Source organism: Pteropus alecto, unplaced genomic scaffold (assembly GCF_000325575.1).
Source record: "Pteropus alecto unplaced genomic scaffold, ASM32557v1 scaffold58, whole genome shotgun sequence".
NCBI classification, from domain to species: Eukaryota; Metazoa; Chordata; class Mammalia; order Chiroptera; family Pteropodidae; genus Pteropus; species Pteropus alecto.
Window position 1 is genome coordinate 564,655 of NW_006441950.1, and position 19,091 is coordinate 583,745.

Genomic DNA, 19,091 nt, shown 5'->3' on the forward strand with positions numbered 1-19,091 from the left:
GGATACAAAATGAGCATACTGTTATCCTAAATGAGCCAGTCATTAGGAGTGAAATTACAGAAAACCTGAGGAAGAGAGCATCAATTCACAATTTAAATAACTAAAAAGACCACAATATTTTATCTCTACAACTCAACTAGAGAAAAATATATAGTCCTCTGTATTTCAGAAGTTTTAATTCCATTTGAGCTAAGAAAATCTAGCTATAAAACTTTGAATACATTGAGTACTATGATAGGCTTATCCAGAAAAGAGATCAATTCTGACTCATAGTAATAGAAAAACCACATCCATAATGTGAAATTAGAACCATCTTCTACAATGAAAGATTTCAGACATTTGCTTTAAAGATTTATCAGGCCAAATTTATTCTCTGTATATACCAACTTTTCTTCATGTCTTCTACTATTGTAATAGTTTGCATTCCAATAGGAAAAAAATTTCTCCAAAGGTATATTTTAACAAGTTAACTTTTCAAGAATAAAAGTTTTATGCAACAAACCATTTAGTCAAACATTTTTACTAAATATAACTGTTTTAAACCAGTCTTGCAAAAAAAGTTACAAATCTGACCTTGCATAGAGAGGATCAAATGTCATTAGCAGACAAAAATGAGTACTTTAATTTAGATATATGATGTTGTATATTTTTTGCCTAATTTTAAACCAGGTCTCTGTAAAATGATAAACTAACTCATCCTCTTTTGCTCTACAGTAACGGAAAGAGGTGTGTTCACTATTTTACACCAAGACTTGAAAGTTTTGTTATTTGAGTAAGCAAAAGTCACATTCAGACTTCAGGTTAGGTATCCAGCTGAGACTCCACAAAGTTTTAATGGGTTGCACAAATAATGAAACATGTAGAAAAAACATGATAGTAGGAAATAAGGGTACTCTAATAATCACATTTTATAAATAAGGAAATAGATACCCCGAGATGTTCATGAGCTCACCCAAAATCAAAGGGCTCCAAAGTAGCAGAGTTGAACCTAAAACCCACATTGTTTTATAATCCTATTAGCTGCATCCGAGTGAAACCATTCACAGCCAACAGTCCAATATCACTAACCTGGTAGTTGAGTGGTTCTCTATAAGATACCAGGCAGCTGAAAAATTCTCACTTGTAAAATCAGCACTCATTCCAGGAAACAGCATTTCTAAGTCTTTCTGGGGAAATTTACATCTGAGGGAAAAAAAAAGTTTAAAATATATTTCAAGTGTTACTACCACAAGGACGTAACTGACGTCCAGTGTAATAAACACAAATACAAATCATTATAATTATACGCCATACAATATGGAGCCTATGTTTGTATGTATACACAAAATATATTTCCTGCACCTCAGCTGATTTATTCTCATATCAACTTTGATTAAATATAAGATAGGAAATTAGTTAAAATATAGAAATTACATCAATACAAGAATATAAGATTTAAAGAGGCTAAAAGTTGATACTTTATGAAATCTAGCCAAATATGAAATCATTCCCTACGCAAAGGATGAAAAATAAAAACTTGGATACATCGAAACTAAAAAACATTAAAGCAGTTTATTAAAATGATTTTTGTTAAAGACCTATGTGAAAGCTGTTTTAAGGCATACTAATAATGCTGAATGATAATGCCTATTAATAAAATTAAATCTAGCTATACAGTACTCATTTTTAAATGTCCATATCTGAAATAATTTTAAGAAAAGCTTATAACAAGTAATACATTATCTGCAGCTCATTTTCTTGCCTACATTTTAAGGTCGACTTCCAGATCAATTCATTTATTTATTTGTTCAAATACTAATTATCAACTATAGGTCAGATTCCATGCTGGAGGTCAGAGAGTTGTGTCTGAGAGCAAAAGCACTATGGGCAGACTTTGCCCAAAGAGGGCTTATGAGCTAGCAGCCCTTACTATATCTCCATCTGTGCAGGATAAAGTCCAAATTCTGTAGTCAAGTCTATGATCTGAACTTGTTTTTCTCTCAAGATTCATCTCTGCCACTCTAATCTTCAAACCTGAAGCTTCAGCAACTTCAAAGGGATTATACTTTCCTGCACACATGGTGTTCGTTTTTACTTTGTTCCTCCGATCCTGCTGTGCCTTCTGACTGAACTGTGTTCCTTACCCCCATATAATGGATAAGCCCAACTCACAGGGTATGAATAGGACATTATTTTAAAGGCCAGTACCTCTTTAAAATTTATTCAATGCGAGAAATTATCCTCATCCTGGAAGAAAATGTAGGCAGGTCTGATGACTTCTACTCACTCTTATCTGAGAGTTTTGATCCACATTATTATAAACATAGCCTCGATTCAGAAATCAGGCAACCTAGTCCAAGATCAGCATTTTCATCCAAAAGTACTACCTGCTTGAGCCTCTTGACTTGCAGGTAACCAGTTCCCTTAAGCACAACTTTGCAGTGCCTGGAGCCTACTCTCTCATCTGGTCCCAGGAAACACCCTTGCCAAGGCAGACACCTCCACTGCTCACATGCACTGGTCTAGTGCTCTTGAGTGCCAGGGCTTCTGGCTCATGAACACTTTTACCTGGAGGCTCCGTAGAAGCCCCACTCACCAGGCATGAGTGAAGAAGAGCACATATTCTCACAGCCTAGCTCTCAAGAAATCTTATAAACCTTCCCCCTTCCCTACTGGCTCCTTTATCCCTTCATACTCCCTAAAAGTACAGGAACGCAAGCAGCAAAACCAGTTCCCCACAATTTCCTTTGTAAATCCTGCACTTTAATCTAGAATCCAACATTTATTGTATCAGGGCCTCAGACAAGAGAGAAAAAGTCCCACATACTATGACATCTTCTTTTTTAATTAGGGGGAAAGAAAGCCCTGATTAACATTGTAGTAACAGATGAAAAGATGAGAGAGACTTTAAGCGAATCATGGACATAAAGCTGGCATCATCTCAGTTTTAGTAACTCAGAGACTAGGTCAACCTTACATCTTTTTTCACTGGCTTAAAAAATTAAAATATTACAGTCTAAATCGTGTGTGTGTGTGTGTGTGGCATAAGTTTGGTGGTCATTTCAATAGACAGAGCCTTTGAAAGGAAGCTAGAGAACTCTGTATTTTTAGAAGTTTATTTTGGTTTGGATTCTTCATGCTAGTTTGACACTTCTCTCATTTTATTTATTTGTAAATGATGCTTCCGTGGTAGAATTTTTGGAGAACGTAATGACTGAGTGGAGACTTAAGCTGAGCCCTAGCTAAATAACTAGAACCCTTCCCTCTGATACACATAGGCTATATCCCATAGTTCTACCTTAACTAGTGAGTAGTGTCTGTCTAGAATGCTGTTTCAAGATTTATGTGGCTTTGTCTAAACTGGAAACTACGGCATGATAAATTATTGCCATCTGTCATCTGCATGAGGAAGATGTGCATGGTGGCATGCTTATGACTTTTCTGTCAACCTTACTTCTGTACGATACTTAAACTGGAGTTCTATGTAATCCTAACAATTCGCTTTCTCATAAAGTTAAATTATTTTAAGAGTCAAAAAGTACAACAGAATCACTTGGTATCAACTAAATCCCTAAGTCTTTACAAATTATTCAACTATGTGAAATCCTAATCTAATAAGGAGGAGTTCCAAACTCAAAGATTAAAGACAGGGCTAACAAAAAAGCAGCAAAAAGGAATTCTGAGAAGCCAACCTGAGCTTCTTTTTCTTCCACTCAAGCCCTGTAGTTTGATTTTGGTTGGGTGGTTTTCTATCCATATCAAACCAGAAGTGTGAAGGAGGGGTTGCTAGAGTTAAGAATGACATCAAAAAAAAAAAAGGATCTATGATATAATGATAGCAAGTAAAGCAAAAAAGCATAAAACGCAGATACAAAACTCAAAAATACAGCAGTTACATGGCATAATGAAATGTCTAAAACTACACAGACCCCAAGGTCTGACAGTTAAGTCATGTTCAATCTATTTAGTTAAAAAAAAATAAGGTCTATGGCCATGCCACCCTGAACATGCCTGATCTCGCTGCATCTCAGAAGCTAAGCAGTGTTGGGCCTGGTTAGTACTTGGATGGGAGACCACCTAGGAATACCAGGTGCTGTAGGCATTAAAAAAAAAAACAAAATTGCATTTGTCTTTCTCTGTCTAGAATAATGAGATCAAGGTCTATCCATTTTGTTGTAAATGGCAGAATTTCCTTCTTTCTCATGGCTGAACAATATTCGTGTGTGTGTGCAAGTGCGTGTGTGTGCGTGTGTGCGTGCGTGTGTGTGTGTGTGTGTGTGTGTGTACCACAATTTCTTTACCCATTCATCCATCAATGGACACTTAGGTTGTTTACACAACTTGGCTATTGTTAATTATGCTGCAATGAACACGGGAAGCATATATCTTTTCGAGTTACTGCTTTCATTTTCTTTGGACGTATACTAGAAGTGAAATTGCTGGGTCATATGGCAAGTCTATCTTTATTTTTTGAGGAACCTTCATACTGTTTTCCATAGTGGCTGCACCAATTTGCATTTCCACCAACAGTGTACAAAGGTTCCCTTTTCTCCACATCTTCACCAACAATTGTTCTCTTTTGCCTTTTTGATAAGAGCCATTCTAACAGGTGTAATGTGTGATATCTCATGGATTTGCATTTCCCTGACAATTAGTGATTTCCATTTCCCTGACAATTAGTGATTTGAACCATTTTTTCAAGTACCTGTCCATCTGTGTTGTCTTTTTTAGAAAAAGCTCTTCTGCCCATTTTTCAAATTATTTTCATATTTTTGAAAATTTTTGTTCTTGAGTTGTAAGTGTTCTTTATATATTTTGGATATTAACCCTTTATCAGATTTGAAAATATAAGCCCCTTATCAGATCTAAGGGATATAAACCACTTATCAGATTTTCCAAAAAATATATGGCCTATTAAAAAAAAAAGTTAAACTCATAAAAAAGGCTAGAGCATAGGAGAAATAAAAAGAGGGTAGTAAAAGAGTACAAACTTACAGCTAAAAGATGAAAAAGGTCTCCAAGGATCTAATGTAAAACATTGTGATTATAGTTGATAAACTGTATTATATAATTAAAATTTTCTGAGAGTAGAATTTAAATGTTCTCATCAAAAAATACTAAATAAATATTTGAGGTGACAGATGTACTAGTTAACTAGATGGCTGGAATCCTTTCACAATGTATATGTATATCAAATCACCAAGATATGTACTTTAAATATCTTACAAACTTGTCAATTATGCCTCAATAAAGCTAAATTTAAAAAAAAAAAAACTGGATATAAATGGCATGTATAAAAAGGTCATATCCTAAACAGTTAAAATGCTTAAACAGGTGACACTGAAAGTTGTAAACCTGAAGCTATCTAGAACTTCACATATTTAAAATTCATCTGATTCTTAAACCTTAGTAACATTTAATTTATAATGTACTAAACTGTTATTTTTACAAATATAAGTAGATGTTTTATCACAAGATAAAGGCCTGATGTCTAGTAAGGGCTCTAGGAGATAAGCCAGTTGAGAAACTCTCCTACCCCAGGAGTCTCTCCCTCTATCCCTTCTCCTCAAGAGGGAGCAGATGTGGGCCTGGCCACATTCCAGAACACAACTGGGGACACATTCTTTAGCAGCAGAGTCTTCTGGCAATAAAGAGAAGTACATGGGGCATGGTCAGGCCTCCATGGGCTCCTCATCATTGACATACCCTGCCACTAGCAAGGCAAAGGTGGGAGGAAGAAGGGGTGGAAGATCCTGAAACTGAGCTTTGCCATTAGTGTGAGTGGTGAGGGGGCACCTTCGACCTTTGGAATAGGCCTTGTGCTTCTACCAGAGAGCTCTACACTGAGATTTGAAGCATTAATCCACCTACTAGTATCTCATTTCCCATGTACTATTATTTCTCATACAGGTAGCAACTTCAACCATCTAAATGGATCAAGTAGAGTTTGAAAAGTATTGAATCTCTTGGTCAAAATACTACCTCCTAGTTCCGAAACTTTCATAATCACCCCTAAGACTGAGTTTATTTTACAATAATTTCTTACTAAAGACATTAAACTCTCTTCCAATTTTATTATATATATTTAAATTGAAAGAACAGTATTGAGACTTACACTAAGAATCAAACTTATAACGATAAGATAAATCATATTAAAGATGACAAAATTCTAACATGGAGATGTCAAATAATTAGCCCCAAATCATACAATAAAGCCCACTGTTGACTAGGGAACCAACATTCATTCCTTACCCTCTCAGACAAAATAATCCTACATAGTGTGACACTGGTAATTTCCCTAAATAAATGCTAATTATCCTAAGCCAATCATGCTTATCATAGTCTCCTTGCTATTTACTGAGTGATCTTGTTTTGTCCAGTGATTTCTGAGGAAAGATCTTCTGAAGCATATCTGGGAAAAGTTTCCATATTTTTAAGGAGATCCAAGAAGAAATAGCATCTTCCTGCCTCTAAACATTATTGTGGTTTATTATTTATTATGTATTATTATTGTTTCGATAATATTATATTTTTATCATTTTATCATTTATTATGTATTAGTATTGTTTCAACACTAGAAATCACTAAAACCATTTTACAATTCTGAAAGAAATCAGTGCAATGCTAAGTGCAGCAGAACAGCAAACCCAGGTTCCTTTTATCTTTGAGTGACAGAACTGAGTGAGTCACTAACTTAACCAATCATGGCATCTACCATCTCTGAACTTTGTATATTATGAGAAAATAAATCTTTATGTTAAAGCCAAAATTAATTTTCATCTTCTGTTACTTACAGCTGAAGGCATCCTGAACCAATTTATCCCAAAATATATGCCTAAATATACTGATCTTTTATGCGAACACCTCAAAATGAATGTGAAATAGAGGATCTGGAAAAAAACAGACAATGAATGACAACGCCAAGAGAAATGAAGCTCTAAGGGGAACTAATATGCAAAAGCAGAGATGACTCATCACAGTATTTATAATAGAAGGTAAAAGTAATAAGTAGTGGTTAAGAACACAGGCTCTGGATTCAATCTTGAAGTTTGCTAGATTTGTTTTTATAACCTTGGGGAAGTTATGTAACCACTATATGGTTCCATTTATTCGTGAGGCTAATGGGATAATAATATCTTCCTCTTAGGAATGTTTTAAGGATGAAAGGATACGTTATCTAATGCATGTAGAAGGTTTAGCAGTTTCTGATACATAACAAATGCTCATACCTGTTATTCGCTGATAATTTTATTCTTTATACTTAGTTTTTTGCATTTTGCAGACTATTTTCATAAGTATCATTTTATTTGATTCTTATAACAACATAGTGAAGTTGCATACAAATAGTCGAAATTTGAACCCAGTACTTCCACTGTCAAATAAAGAAACAGAGAATCTTAGGTATGTAATAAAGCCACAATTACAAATTTAGAAATATAGAAACTTAGGGGGAGAGCGGAGGAAGAGTTAATTAGAACGCAGACAATTGCTAATAGTCTTAATAACAGTATCAGGAAAGGAATAAGCACTATGTCAATGAGAGTTAGAAAGAACCTAAACATTTGCTCACAATGAGATTTTAGGCTCTAAGCCACCAAGTGAAGTGATGGCTTAACAAGTCAATAAAAGCAAAGTACAATCCAAGTAATTCAAACTAAATCTACACTTTAAATCTACTAGCACTGAGTTAGAGAGTAAAAGCAACACATACTCTACTATATAAACTCATGAAGACTTTTCATTAAAGAATAAAACAGTTTCAGTAGCTGGACAACTCTTCATACCCCTAAAATATATGTTTTCCATTGGATGGCAGTGTAAGCACAGATTTAAATTTAAACCTTTTCGGGCTTAGACCATGCCATGGGAAGATCCTGGTATATGGATTGAGTGGTCAGATATGAAACTAACAGGAATGTTTTTTAACATATCGGCTTCACCTTCAAGGATGAGAACAACCTGCAGTAATGACCCATGAGTGAGCAAAACAAAAATCATTTTGAGAGAAATTCTAACCACCCCATATAGGGTGCAGCCTGATTGCAGCTGTGTTACTGTGTTTCATGAAGAGAACATGCTGTCTTGATTTGACAGATGGAAAGATGAAAGGCAGGGGAGGCTAACTGAGTAAAAGCAGGTTTCTATAGTTCTTTTGAGAATGTATATATTACACTCAATTCTTTTAGATTTAAATTTTTAGCATCATTGTTTTCACTCTGTCGTATTAAATATTAAGAACTTGTTTTTTGGTTATGTGTATGTGTGTGTTTTATTTTTCAGTCTGATAGTTTCTGGACTTAGGCACTGTATCACAGCCAATAAATCCTTTTTTATGAAATTTCTAAAAGGTAAATTTATCCAAAGCTCTTCTCTTCTACACTCATTCTAAGAATTATTTTGCCACCTTTCCTCGTTTTCTAAATGTAGGAGAAAAACTGGTTACTTTTTCTATTGGAAAGTCAAACTGATGAAAAGAAAATCAGATCTGTATAGCCCATAAAACCTATGTGGAAATAATACAGGTATTAGCAGTGCATCAGCTGACTACAGAGACATTCCCAGGTATAATTTTACAAAAAGAATTGTAGAGCATATAAAAACAGAGACAAAGCTCCAATTTTATGTCCTCATTCCCAAATATGAACTATCTCCAAAAACATTACTTCTAAATATTTTTTTGTTGGGCAAATATCATTTTTAAGAAATAAAACCTAGTGAAAGCTTTATTTAATATGAACCTGTTTTAACCTTCTTTTTCAGTTTAGTTTTTCTCCATTACAATTTAAGCTGTGCAAAGACGACATATATTGTGAATATATTAATCAGAAATACAGACTTTATACAAGCAAATCCTAGTCTCAGTTCAAAATGAAAGTTATTTTTTCTGAGCAATTAGTAACATTTTTATGAGTATCGTGGCACCATGTTTGCAAAATATCAGTTAAAAATTTAGGAATATGAAGGACTTTAGCAGTGGAAGGAGGCCAATAAATGCCAGTTGTTAAACTTGTGGGCTGAAAGAGGACAGTGCATGCTATGTACAGCAATAAAATATTTATTGAACTCTGACTCACACCAAAGAGTAACAAGAAAACTATATTGTTGTTCTCACTTGCTTTTTCATATTCAGATGAACTGGCCACAACCTACAAGATCCCCAACTGTTTCACATGGTACATTTGACTGTCAGCTAAAGAGAATTTCCATAAACATTCACAATTCCCAAGAGATGATTCATCTTCCAAAGGTGGCCATACCACTTTAACCTGATCATTCATCAGGACTACAGTATTTTATAACAAGCAATCATCATTCTTCAAACCTTCTCAATTAAAATATTTCAACAAGTAATTATAAAACCATGTTATTCCTTCTCTGACATTTTAAAATGTTAGAAACAGATCTTCTTTAGCCTTTTAATTATAAAAGAAACACCCAAATGATATCAATAAACAGAAATAAAGGCCAGATAATTATGAAATGCTCTTAGGGAATCTACTCTGAATGTAACAACATTCTCTATGGGGACTAAAGCTTTTACCTAAGAAATAATGAGTCAGGTAAATAAAACCCACACCACTATTTTAACATCTACTTTTCCTTTCCAGTTTTCTTCTTTTTCTAAAATAAGATTTCTCTATTTGAGATAAAAGTTCAATAAAATAAATGCATTTTTACTGACAGTATCTTTAAAAAAATAAAAACGAACCTGAAAGACCATTTTTCTGGCCAAAAATATTCTCTTCTCTTGGTTTCTATACCTCTTTCCACTTCATTTTCTTGTTTCCTCGTATCTCTCTTTCTTTTGACTGGAAAAGTTGTAAAGACTTTAAATGGGCAAAAAGGTTATTGGGTGTCCTTTCACTATTTGGAGGGGCTTCCCAGTGTTTTCTGATTATATAGGAATCTGTGCCTTTCTTTGTCTCTATTTTGTAACTCTGTTATAGAAACAAAAGTTAACTTGTGGAAGGCTGATGTTGACCAGGGCATAGAAACACCTGTCAGGTAAAGATGCAATTGATTACCATGCAGTAGAAGTAGCCTGTTTTGCATCTTTTAGCATTCCTCATTGCCTACTCATACCTCTCCTATGGAATTCCTTTTGAACCGATTTTAACATTTTATTGGTTTTCCCATTAATAAAAGCTCTGAAACATACATGTTCATTTTATATATGTGTAAGAGTCATGATTTTACCTTTTCAAAATCTATTCTTTAATTACCCCATGGCTGAACAAATTATTACTGAAACTTAAGTAACACTTCAAAAGAAATATTATTATAATTTTATCACCGTTTAAGCTCTCCTTGAATTACTTACATACTACTACTTTAAAATTTTAATACAATTTATTATCCTGAAAGCTTAATAGTCATTAAAAAAGAGATTCTTTTGCTAAGTGATAGAGCTATGAATAGTTTATATACAAGAAGAGCGTAAAATCATAGTAATAATGACTAATGTTTATTAAGCATTTGCTCTCAGCGAGACACCATTCGAAGGCACTTATTCACTCACTGAATCCTCACAACCACCCTATGTAGCAGGTACTCCATTTTGCACCTGAGCAAACTAAGGCAAACAGAAGTTAATGTGTTCAAAGTTATACTGCCAGTAAGTGGTAGAGCTATGATTCAAACTGATAGAGTTTATCCCCGGACTAGATCAGATTACTTCTCAGAGAAAAAAAGAAAAATTTTAAAAGAGCTAAGAAATTTTTGTGTCATTATTCCTGGCTGCTGTTACTAACATTATCAAAGGATTATCCTGAAACACATTTTTAGAAAGTGCTATTAGAATTCAAGCCAAACTCCTTTGTAGGCAGCAGCAATAACAGAAAAAATAAAGGCAAAAGGTGAGAGGACATGAGAAAGTAAAGAGATCTAACAGGGGATGGATTATATGCCAAACTAAAATTTAAGGGAATCCATTTCATGATAGTAAACATCCAATTTAATCCTATTTTTGATAGTTTTGATGCAGGACAGGGCAAATTTCCCTGAGGGGGAAGGAGACCAAGTCCTTTACCAAGAGAAGAGGGTCCTTTGAGTATAGAAAGAATTCAACACACATGCCAAAACTGGAGTCAAAAGGAAAGTTTATTAGAAAAGGGATAACACTCCACAGACAGAGTGTGGTCCCCTTTCAGAGGCAGAGAGTGAGAAGGACAGTGAGAGAGAGAGAGAGAGACAGACAGACAGACAGACAGACAGAATAAAAACACTGAAAGGGACCCTGAGTGTTCAGGAAATTCAGTTTATATGTCATTCTTTAGTTCCCATTTCCTTTGATATAGACATACAATGAAGAAGGAGAAGAGTATATAGCGTGAAAAGGTAAAAACATGTGGAGTGAAAGGCCTGCTAGCAGTTCTCAGCCTTTATCCATAAGTTCCCCATGGTTTTAGCCATAGAGAACTATTCTTGATTCCAGTTTCCCCTTCACAGGTGTGGGGAAGAGGCTGTTAGCAATTCCAGCAGAAATCTTCCTTTGTTCTGAAGGTGTCCTCCTGGCCTGGCTACAGGGCTGATCAGCATATTGCAGTCTTTGATTGTGGCTTGATTAACATTTTAATTCTCTTGTCTCCTCCCTACATTAATTTTGTCTAATGCTTGTAAAAAATTCACAATATTCTTATAATCATTGTCCCCATGTACGGAAACAGTTTCTTCCTTATAAAGGAACTGCTCTACACTGCTTTTGTGCCAGATCTTAGAAAGAAGCTGGATTTCAAGAGTACTGAAGCAGGCTGTTAAAAGCTTTACAATCAAGTGCAAAGTCTATTCATACTTGAAACTGTGCTCAAGTAAATACTCTTTTCTGGACTTTCTTGATCTTTAAACTCTTAATTTATAGAGCACTAAAAACCTTAAAACAGCTCCAGAATGACCTATGCTGCCAAAGATATAACCTAGAACACTCCAAACTCACTAAAAGCTGCTAAGCCCCAGGACGTTTTCAACATAACTTCCCAAGACAAACACTTGCCGCCTCTCTCTCAGCGAGGGGTAAAACCCAGTAGGTGAAAAAGAAGCTTGCTACCAGAATTACTAATAGTCTTCAAGTGTAGGCTTGAGGGTTAAACTACATAGATTAATAGAGAATTTTCTCCATTCACAGAAAAATCTAAAATAAAGCTATGGTTCAAGTGTTAATAGAACTAATTTGTCACCTTCGGTAAGTGCTCATAGAGGAGCACCCGGTATATAACCTAATAAGCAGAATCACCAAGGCATAAAATAGGACACAATTTAGGTGTTAGATGAATTGATTATGTAAAATACAAGAATAAAGGTACTAATTACAAAAATTACTAAAACACAGTTCTAGGGATTAAAAAATTCTAGACTGTTATAAGACATCTTGAAAGATATTTACCTGCCGCGATTCTGATTTAAAAATAATAATGAGTCTGAATAAAGTATGGCTTATAAGCAGAATTTTAAACAAAATAAAAGACTGCATTGGCCCTAATTTAATTTTTTTCCCAAAATATCAAGTACATGGAAAGCATTATTTTTATTTCAAGTACTATCTAAATATTTAAACTTACCAACTCCAGATAAAGCATTAATTCTCATGTCTTTAAAAGTATTAGTTATTCAAATAACAAGTGTTGTGGGACTGTATATGGTGCAGCCACTATGAAAAACAGTATTATGCATCCCTATGTTCACTGCAGCGTTATTTACAACAGCCAATATATAGAAGCAACCTAGGTGTCCACTGACGAATGAATAAAGAAGATATGGTATACAGATACAATGGGCTATTACTCAGATGTAAAAAAGAATGAACCTTTCCTCTTGTGACAAAATAGATGGACCTAAAGAATATTATACTAAGTGAAATAAGTCAGACAGAGAAAAACAAATACCCTATGATTTTGCTTATATGTGGTATCTGAAGGACAAAGCAAACATACAAGCAAAACAAAACAGAAACAGGGATTTTAAACAAGCTAATGGTTACCAGAAGGAAGTAGGGAGAAGTGCAAGAAAGGTAATAGGACTGAGAAGTACAAATTTCATTATAAAATAAGTCACAGGGATGTAATATACAGCATAGAGAACATAGAGAATAATATCATAATAACTTTGTACAGTGACAGGTTACTAGATTTGTCATGATCACTTCATAAGATATATAGATATCAAATCAGTATGTTATATGCCTGAAACTAATATTATATGTCAATTATATTTTTTTAAAGTACTAGTTATTAAAAATTCCAAAATTATTTTCTTCTTGACAAAATGTAAACTCAAAAAACTAAAGAGGTAAGTAGTTTTTGCCAAAAATTTTAACTTATGGGAACGTTCACTGGCAGCAAAGCTGACCAGGCTTCAAAAATAACACTAGTCTCCCAACAATAGAGACGTCTTAAATTGTGCTTCCCTAGATGTTTCTGGAGTTTGACTCTGTTCACTCTACATATATAAAAGTTTTAGCGAGTAAAAATTAAAAAAATTGAAGGTAACATGGTACTCACTTTTCAATCTCTATCCCAAGTGGATTAGCAGGACGTAGGGACAAGGGAGAAATTCCTTTATTCCTGTCAGTACGCATATCATAATAATTAATTTCATCAACCCACACAGCAGACTGGTCCAAAATACCTACCAAAATAAGGAACACACCCTTAATAAGATACAGATACCCTCCGATACTTTCTAAGTCTTGCAAAGTGCTTTACTTTTTAAGGACCTAATACAAAATGCAATGTACAGTAATTTTTAAGAGATTTGAAACTACAAAGGTTCTTTTATTTTTTTATGTCTGGTGGCTTAATTAAGAATACTAAGAAGCTATAAAAAGACAAAAATAACACCTCTTGGTTCATGGTTTCACTGTACATTATTTATAGAGAAGATACATTAAGCCTCTGAAAAAAAGTTCTGCTAAAACAACTGTATTTTACAAAAAAAAAAAAACAGTACAATTAATCTGGTAAATTCAACAAAATATCCAACAATTCCTTATATAAAGAAATCAGTCAAACATCATCCAAGGAATGCATAGCTTGCGTAACAAAACTAACAAGAACTCAGTAAAAATAACTGGGTAGACCCCATGAACAAAATGTGATCTCTGAAAATAGTACCCTCTTTCATGTGACGGAGCTCGCTGTCATTCACCTTGGCACAGAACTCACCAGTTTACCACTTTTGGACCTGGGCTACAACAGAAAATGGGCAAAGTGCCAGTGAGGAAAGAGGAGGAGCTAGGAGCTGGAAGGCTTCATGGAAGAAGGGTATTTGATGCCGGACAACTTCTATCACCTTTTGGAAACCCACTAATTTTACCAGCACTCACATTTCTTCCAGGATGCAATGGAAAGTTCTGTCAGTTTATGCTCAAGTCCAGATACTCCTGTGTACAGGTAGATAAGACTACTGACCCTACACTGTGCTATGGAGGCCATAGGCAGGGTGTTGGAGAATAAAATTAATAATTTCAAATAAGCTTTCTTTATCTACTGTATAAACATGACATGAGATGATGCCGGATTCTGTCAAAATGGTTTAAGTTCCTCCAGAAAATTGAAAACGATTTCCTTATTTAATTTCACAGTTGAGTTTTTTAAGACATCAAATAAAAATGAGTAAATAAAAACAGTGATATTGTATATATACATAAATTCCATTTATAATTTTCTCTTAAATTCTTTACATTTTTATTTATAAAAAAATCTAGGAATTTAAGGAAGATAATGCTGCAGAAAAGCTCAATGTTCCAAGACAGAAAACAAAAACAATTTGCAATTATTTACTTTTCAATACAAGAGGGAAGCAGGGTCTGGGTGTAATTATGCCTGCGATATTGCTACATCATAAAAAAAAATCAAGTACTGACAATGTGCAAGACATTATAGAATCACAAAGATGAGTCTGACATTAATTCTTATTTTACTAAGGGACATGGTCATGCACAGAATTAGCCATGAGAAGAATAGAAATAATTGCTGAGCAGCATGGCAGTTGTGAGAAGACCCCCAGGTCTCACCCTTTGAAGTTACAACAGGTTGAACAGCTGTAATTAAACAAGGGATTCCCTGCCCAACACAAAAACAGGTCTGAGACATCAGCATTGAGACATGTGAAGGTGAGCATATCTTAGCGAACAGAGGCAATGGGACAGGAAGTAAGGACAGAGACAGAAGCCAGGGTTTCACGCTGACCACAGCCTAATAGCAGTGAAGGGGTGGGGTTCAACCCCATTGGACAAACCAGAGCAGCAGAAAGAGCAAACAGGCCTGGATGGCTAACACACACTGAGGCTAGGCCCAGGGTTTGGGGCAGAAAAACTGTGCAAAAAGTGAAACTGTTCCACAATCCATAGAGCAAGAACACACTAGAATACAGAACATATTCCACAGTCAAGTCAACACTGCTCCACAGAGATCCTAGAAGCAGTGCAGGTAAGAGAAAATAAAAACACGGTTCAGTGCCACCTACTAGGGGAAAGAAAGACCTCTACTTATCAAACCTATAAACAGTGAAATGGCGAATACTTAAAAAAAAAAAGTTTTCATTCCCACAAATGCCCTGGTAGAGAATAATTCATCAGACAAAATGAATAACCAAGGTAACAGGGAACTCCGGAAGAATATTAAAAATCTCCAAAAAAAAAAAAAAAAAAAAAAAAAAATTAAAGACATGGAAGACTGTTATTTAAATGTCAGAGAACTCAAGACTGCAGTTTAGAAAATACTCAACAAGATATAAGAAAACTTAGAAAAGCAATTCAATGAACTCAGAAACAAAATCAAAGAATAAAATGAGTACTTCAACAAAGAGACTGAAACTAAAAAAAGAACCAAACAAATTCTGGATCTGAATAACTCAATAAAGGATATGAAGAATAAACTAATAAGATTAAGAAATACAGCAGAGCAGATGAATGAAAGAATTAATAATATAGAAGATAGATATTTAAAAATGACTCAAGTGGAAGAAGAGAGAGAATTCAGATTTTAAAAAAAAGTAAAGAACTCTATGAGAACTACTGGCCATTAAAAAGAGCAATACAAAAATAATGGGTATACTAGAAAGAGTAGAGCAGTAGAAGAAAACAGAGAGCCTACTCAAATAAATAATCAGAAATTCCCAAAACTATGGAAAGAACTGGATCATAAAATCAAAGAAGCTAACAGAAATGGGCTTCTCTAAGGCACAGTATATTGAGACTGTCAAAAATTAACTATAAAGAAAGAATGCTCAAGTTAGCCAGGAAAAAGCTGACAGTAATCTATAAAGAAAACCCCATTAGATTATCAGATTCTTCAGCAGCACCCTACAAACTAAGAGAGAGGGGAAACAAACATTTAAATTATTAAAAGAGAAAAACCACCAGTCAGGAACAATATCCAGCAAAGCTATAGTTTAGGTATGAATGAAAAATTAAGGCTTTTCCAGACATACAGAAGATGAAAAAATCGACCACCACAAAACCTGCATTAAAGAAATGTAGAAAGCTGCAATTATAACTGAAACAAAAATACACAAAAAAATAAAAAGTATGAGTAAGATGACTAACAGACAAAAGCAGGAAATTGCACCCCTTGTTCAGAATAGAATACTAAATACTTAAATATAACATAAAAGTTCAAGGAGTTAAAAACATTTTTTTTAAAATGAGACTAGCTACTGCAACTTGGAAAAGAACACAAAGCATAAAGAGGGATAATCTGGCACAACAAAAACATAAAAGAGGAAGGGGGAAAAGAATTGAACCTGCACAGGAGAATGGAGATAAAATGCAAGCAGAAGATAAAAGACTATTGTATATATGAAGCTTTCTTTTGTATGAACCTAATGGCAACCACAAAAATAGAAATCTAGAACTGGGACACATTACACAAAAAAAGAGAAAACAGAAGAGAAAATCATAGAATACTAACAGAGTAAAATAACAGACAGAAACACAAGAGAAAAGAAACAATGGAGACACAGAGCTACTAGAAAACAAAAGATAAAATGACTATAGGAAATCCTCATATACCAAAAATTACCCTAAATGTAAATGGAATGAACTCACCAATTAAAAGGCATAGAGTAGTGAGATGGATCAAAAAAAAAAAAAAAAAAAAAAAAAAGAAATCCAAATTTATGCTGTCTTCAGGAGACATATCTCAGCTGCAAAAACAAAAAAGTTGTAAGTGAAAGGGTGTAAAATGTACTCCAAGCAGATGGAATTCAGAGAAAAGTGGGTATAGCTTAATCAGAGAAAATAGATTTAAAAAATTAAAAAAGGTAACAAGAGACAAAGACGGACATTTTTTAATGATAAAGGGGACAACCATCAAGAAGATATAACACATCAATATATATGCACCCAAACTGGAAGCACCAAAATATATAAAGCATCTACTAACAGAACCAAAGGGAAAAAATTGATGAAAACATAGTCATAGTAAGGAATCTAAATACCCCATTGTCAGAAATGGATAACTCATCTAAACAAAAATCAATAAGGAGGTAACATCCTTATACCATTTGGACATAATCAACATTTACAGAGCCTTTCATTCCAAAACATCAGATTATACATTCTTCTCTAGTGCACATGGAACATTCTCAAAGATAGACCCTCTTTAGGAGCACAAAACTAGGCTCAATAAAGTTAAGAAGACTGAAATCATACCAAGCGTATTCTCCAACCACAACTCTTTTAACTTGGAAATCAACTGAAGAAAAAAAAAAGCAAGAAAAACCACATACATGTGGAGATTAAAGAACATGCTATTAAATAATGACTGGGTCAAAGAAGAGATAAAAAGATACAAAGAGACAAACGAGAATGACAATACTACATATCAAAATTTTAGACATACAGCAAAAACAATAATAGGAAGGAAGTTTAGAGCATTATGGCCTACCTCTAAAAATGAGAAAAATCTCAAACAACCTAACATTTCACCTTAAAGAACTAGAAAAAGAAGAAAAAACAAAGCCCAAAGTGAGTAGAAAGAAGAAAATAATAAAAATTAGAGCAGAATTAAATGAAATAGCGCAAAGACAATAGAACATTTAATGCAACAGAAAGCTGGTTCTTCCAAAAGGTTAATAAAATTGATGAAACTCTAGCTAGACTCATTAAGGAAAAAAAAGACTCAAACAAAATCAGAAATGAAAGATAGGCTACAACAGTTACTCCAGAAATATAAAGGACTATACAAGAATAATATGAAAGGCAATCTGCCACCAAATTTGATAATCTAAACAAAACGGATAAGTTCATAAAAATATATAACCCTCCTAGACTGAATCATGAAGAACTGGAAAATATAAATAGAACGATCAACAGTAAGGAAATCAAAACAGTCATCAAAAACCTCCCCAAAAGTAAAAGTCCAGGACCAGATGACTTCACTAATGAGTTCTATCAAACATTCAAAGATTAAATGCCTGTCCTTCTCAAACCTTCAAAATCTGAGAAAGAGGCAATACTTCCTAACTCATTTTATGACACCAAAATTACCGATACCAAAACCTGACAAGAAAAACACAAAAAAAGAAAACTGTGGGCCAATATTTCTGATTTATATAGATGCAAAAATCCTAAACAAAATGCTAGCAAATCGTATAAAACAATACATTAAAAAGATACAATGTCCATTTATGATTAATAAAACACTCAATAAAATGAGTGCAGAAGAAAGTATCTCAACATAATAAAGACCATATACGACAAACCCTCTGCTAATGTAATACTCAATGGTGAAAAATTAAAAGCTTTTCCTCTAAAATTAGGAACATGACAAGGATGCTCACTCTGACCACTATTAAATTTAACATAATACTGGAAATCCTGGCCAGAGCAATTAAGTAAGAGAAAAAAATAAAAGGCATCCAAATTGGGAATGAAGAAGTCAAACTGTCACTTTTTGCACATGACAAAGTTCTTTATAAAGAAAACGCTAATGATTCCACAAAAAAAAATATTAGAAACAATAAATACAGTAAAGTTGCTGAATACAAAATCAATGTACAAAAATCTACCACATTCCTATATATTAAAAGTGAAATTTCAGAGAAAGAAATTAAAAAATAATTCCTTTTGCAACTGCAACAAAAAGAATAAAATACCTAGGAATAAACTTAACAAA

At 34.0% G+C, this 19,091-nt stretch overlaps 1 protein-coding gene and 1 pseudogene across 3 annotated transcripts in view; one reads left to right on the forward strand and one right to left on the reverse strand.

Annotated features, from left to right (window-relative positions):
• The window catches only part of EXOC2 (exocyst complex component 2), a 210,240-nt gene that overhangs the window by 143,814 nt on the left and 47,335 nt on the right, over positions 1-19,091 (reverse strand). For all 3 annotated transcript variants that reach the window (XM_006918860.3, XM_025051694.1, XM_006918862.3), the window contains exons 4-5: positions 13,473-13,599; positions 1,069-1,182 (exon numbers count right to left, since the gene is read on the reverse strand). In XM_006918860.3, coding sequence (XP_006918922.1) covers positions 1,069-1,182; positions 13,473-13,599 — 241 coding nt within the window. The remainder of the gene's footprint in view (positions 1-1,068; positions 1,183-13,472; positions 13,600-19,091) is intronic.
• LOC112485465 lies at positions 3,963-4,081 on the forward strand (annotated as a pseudogene).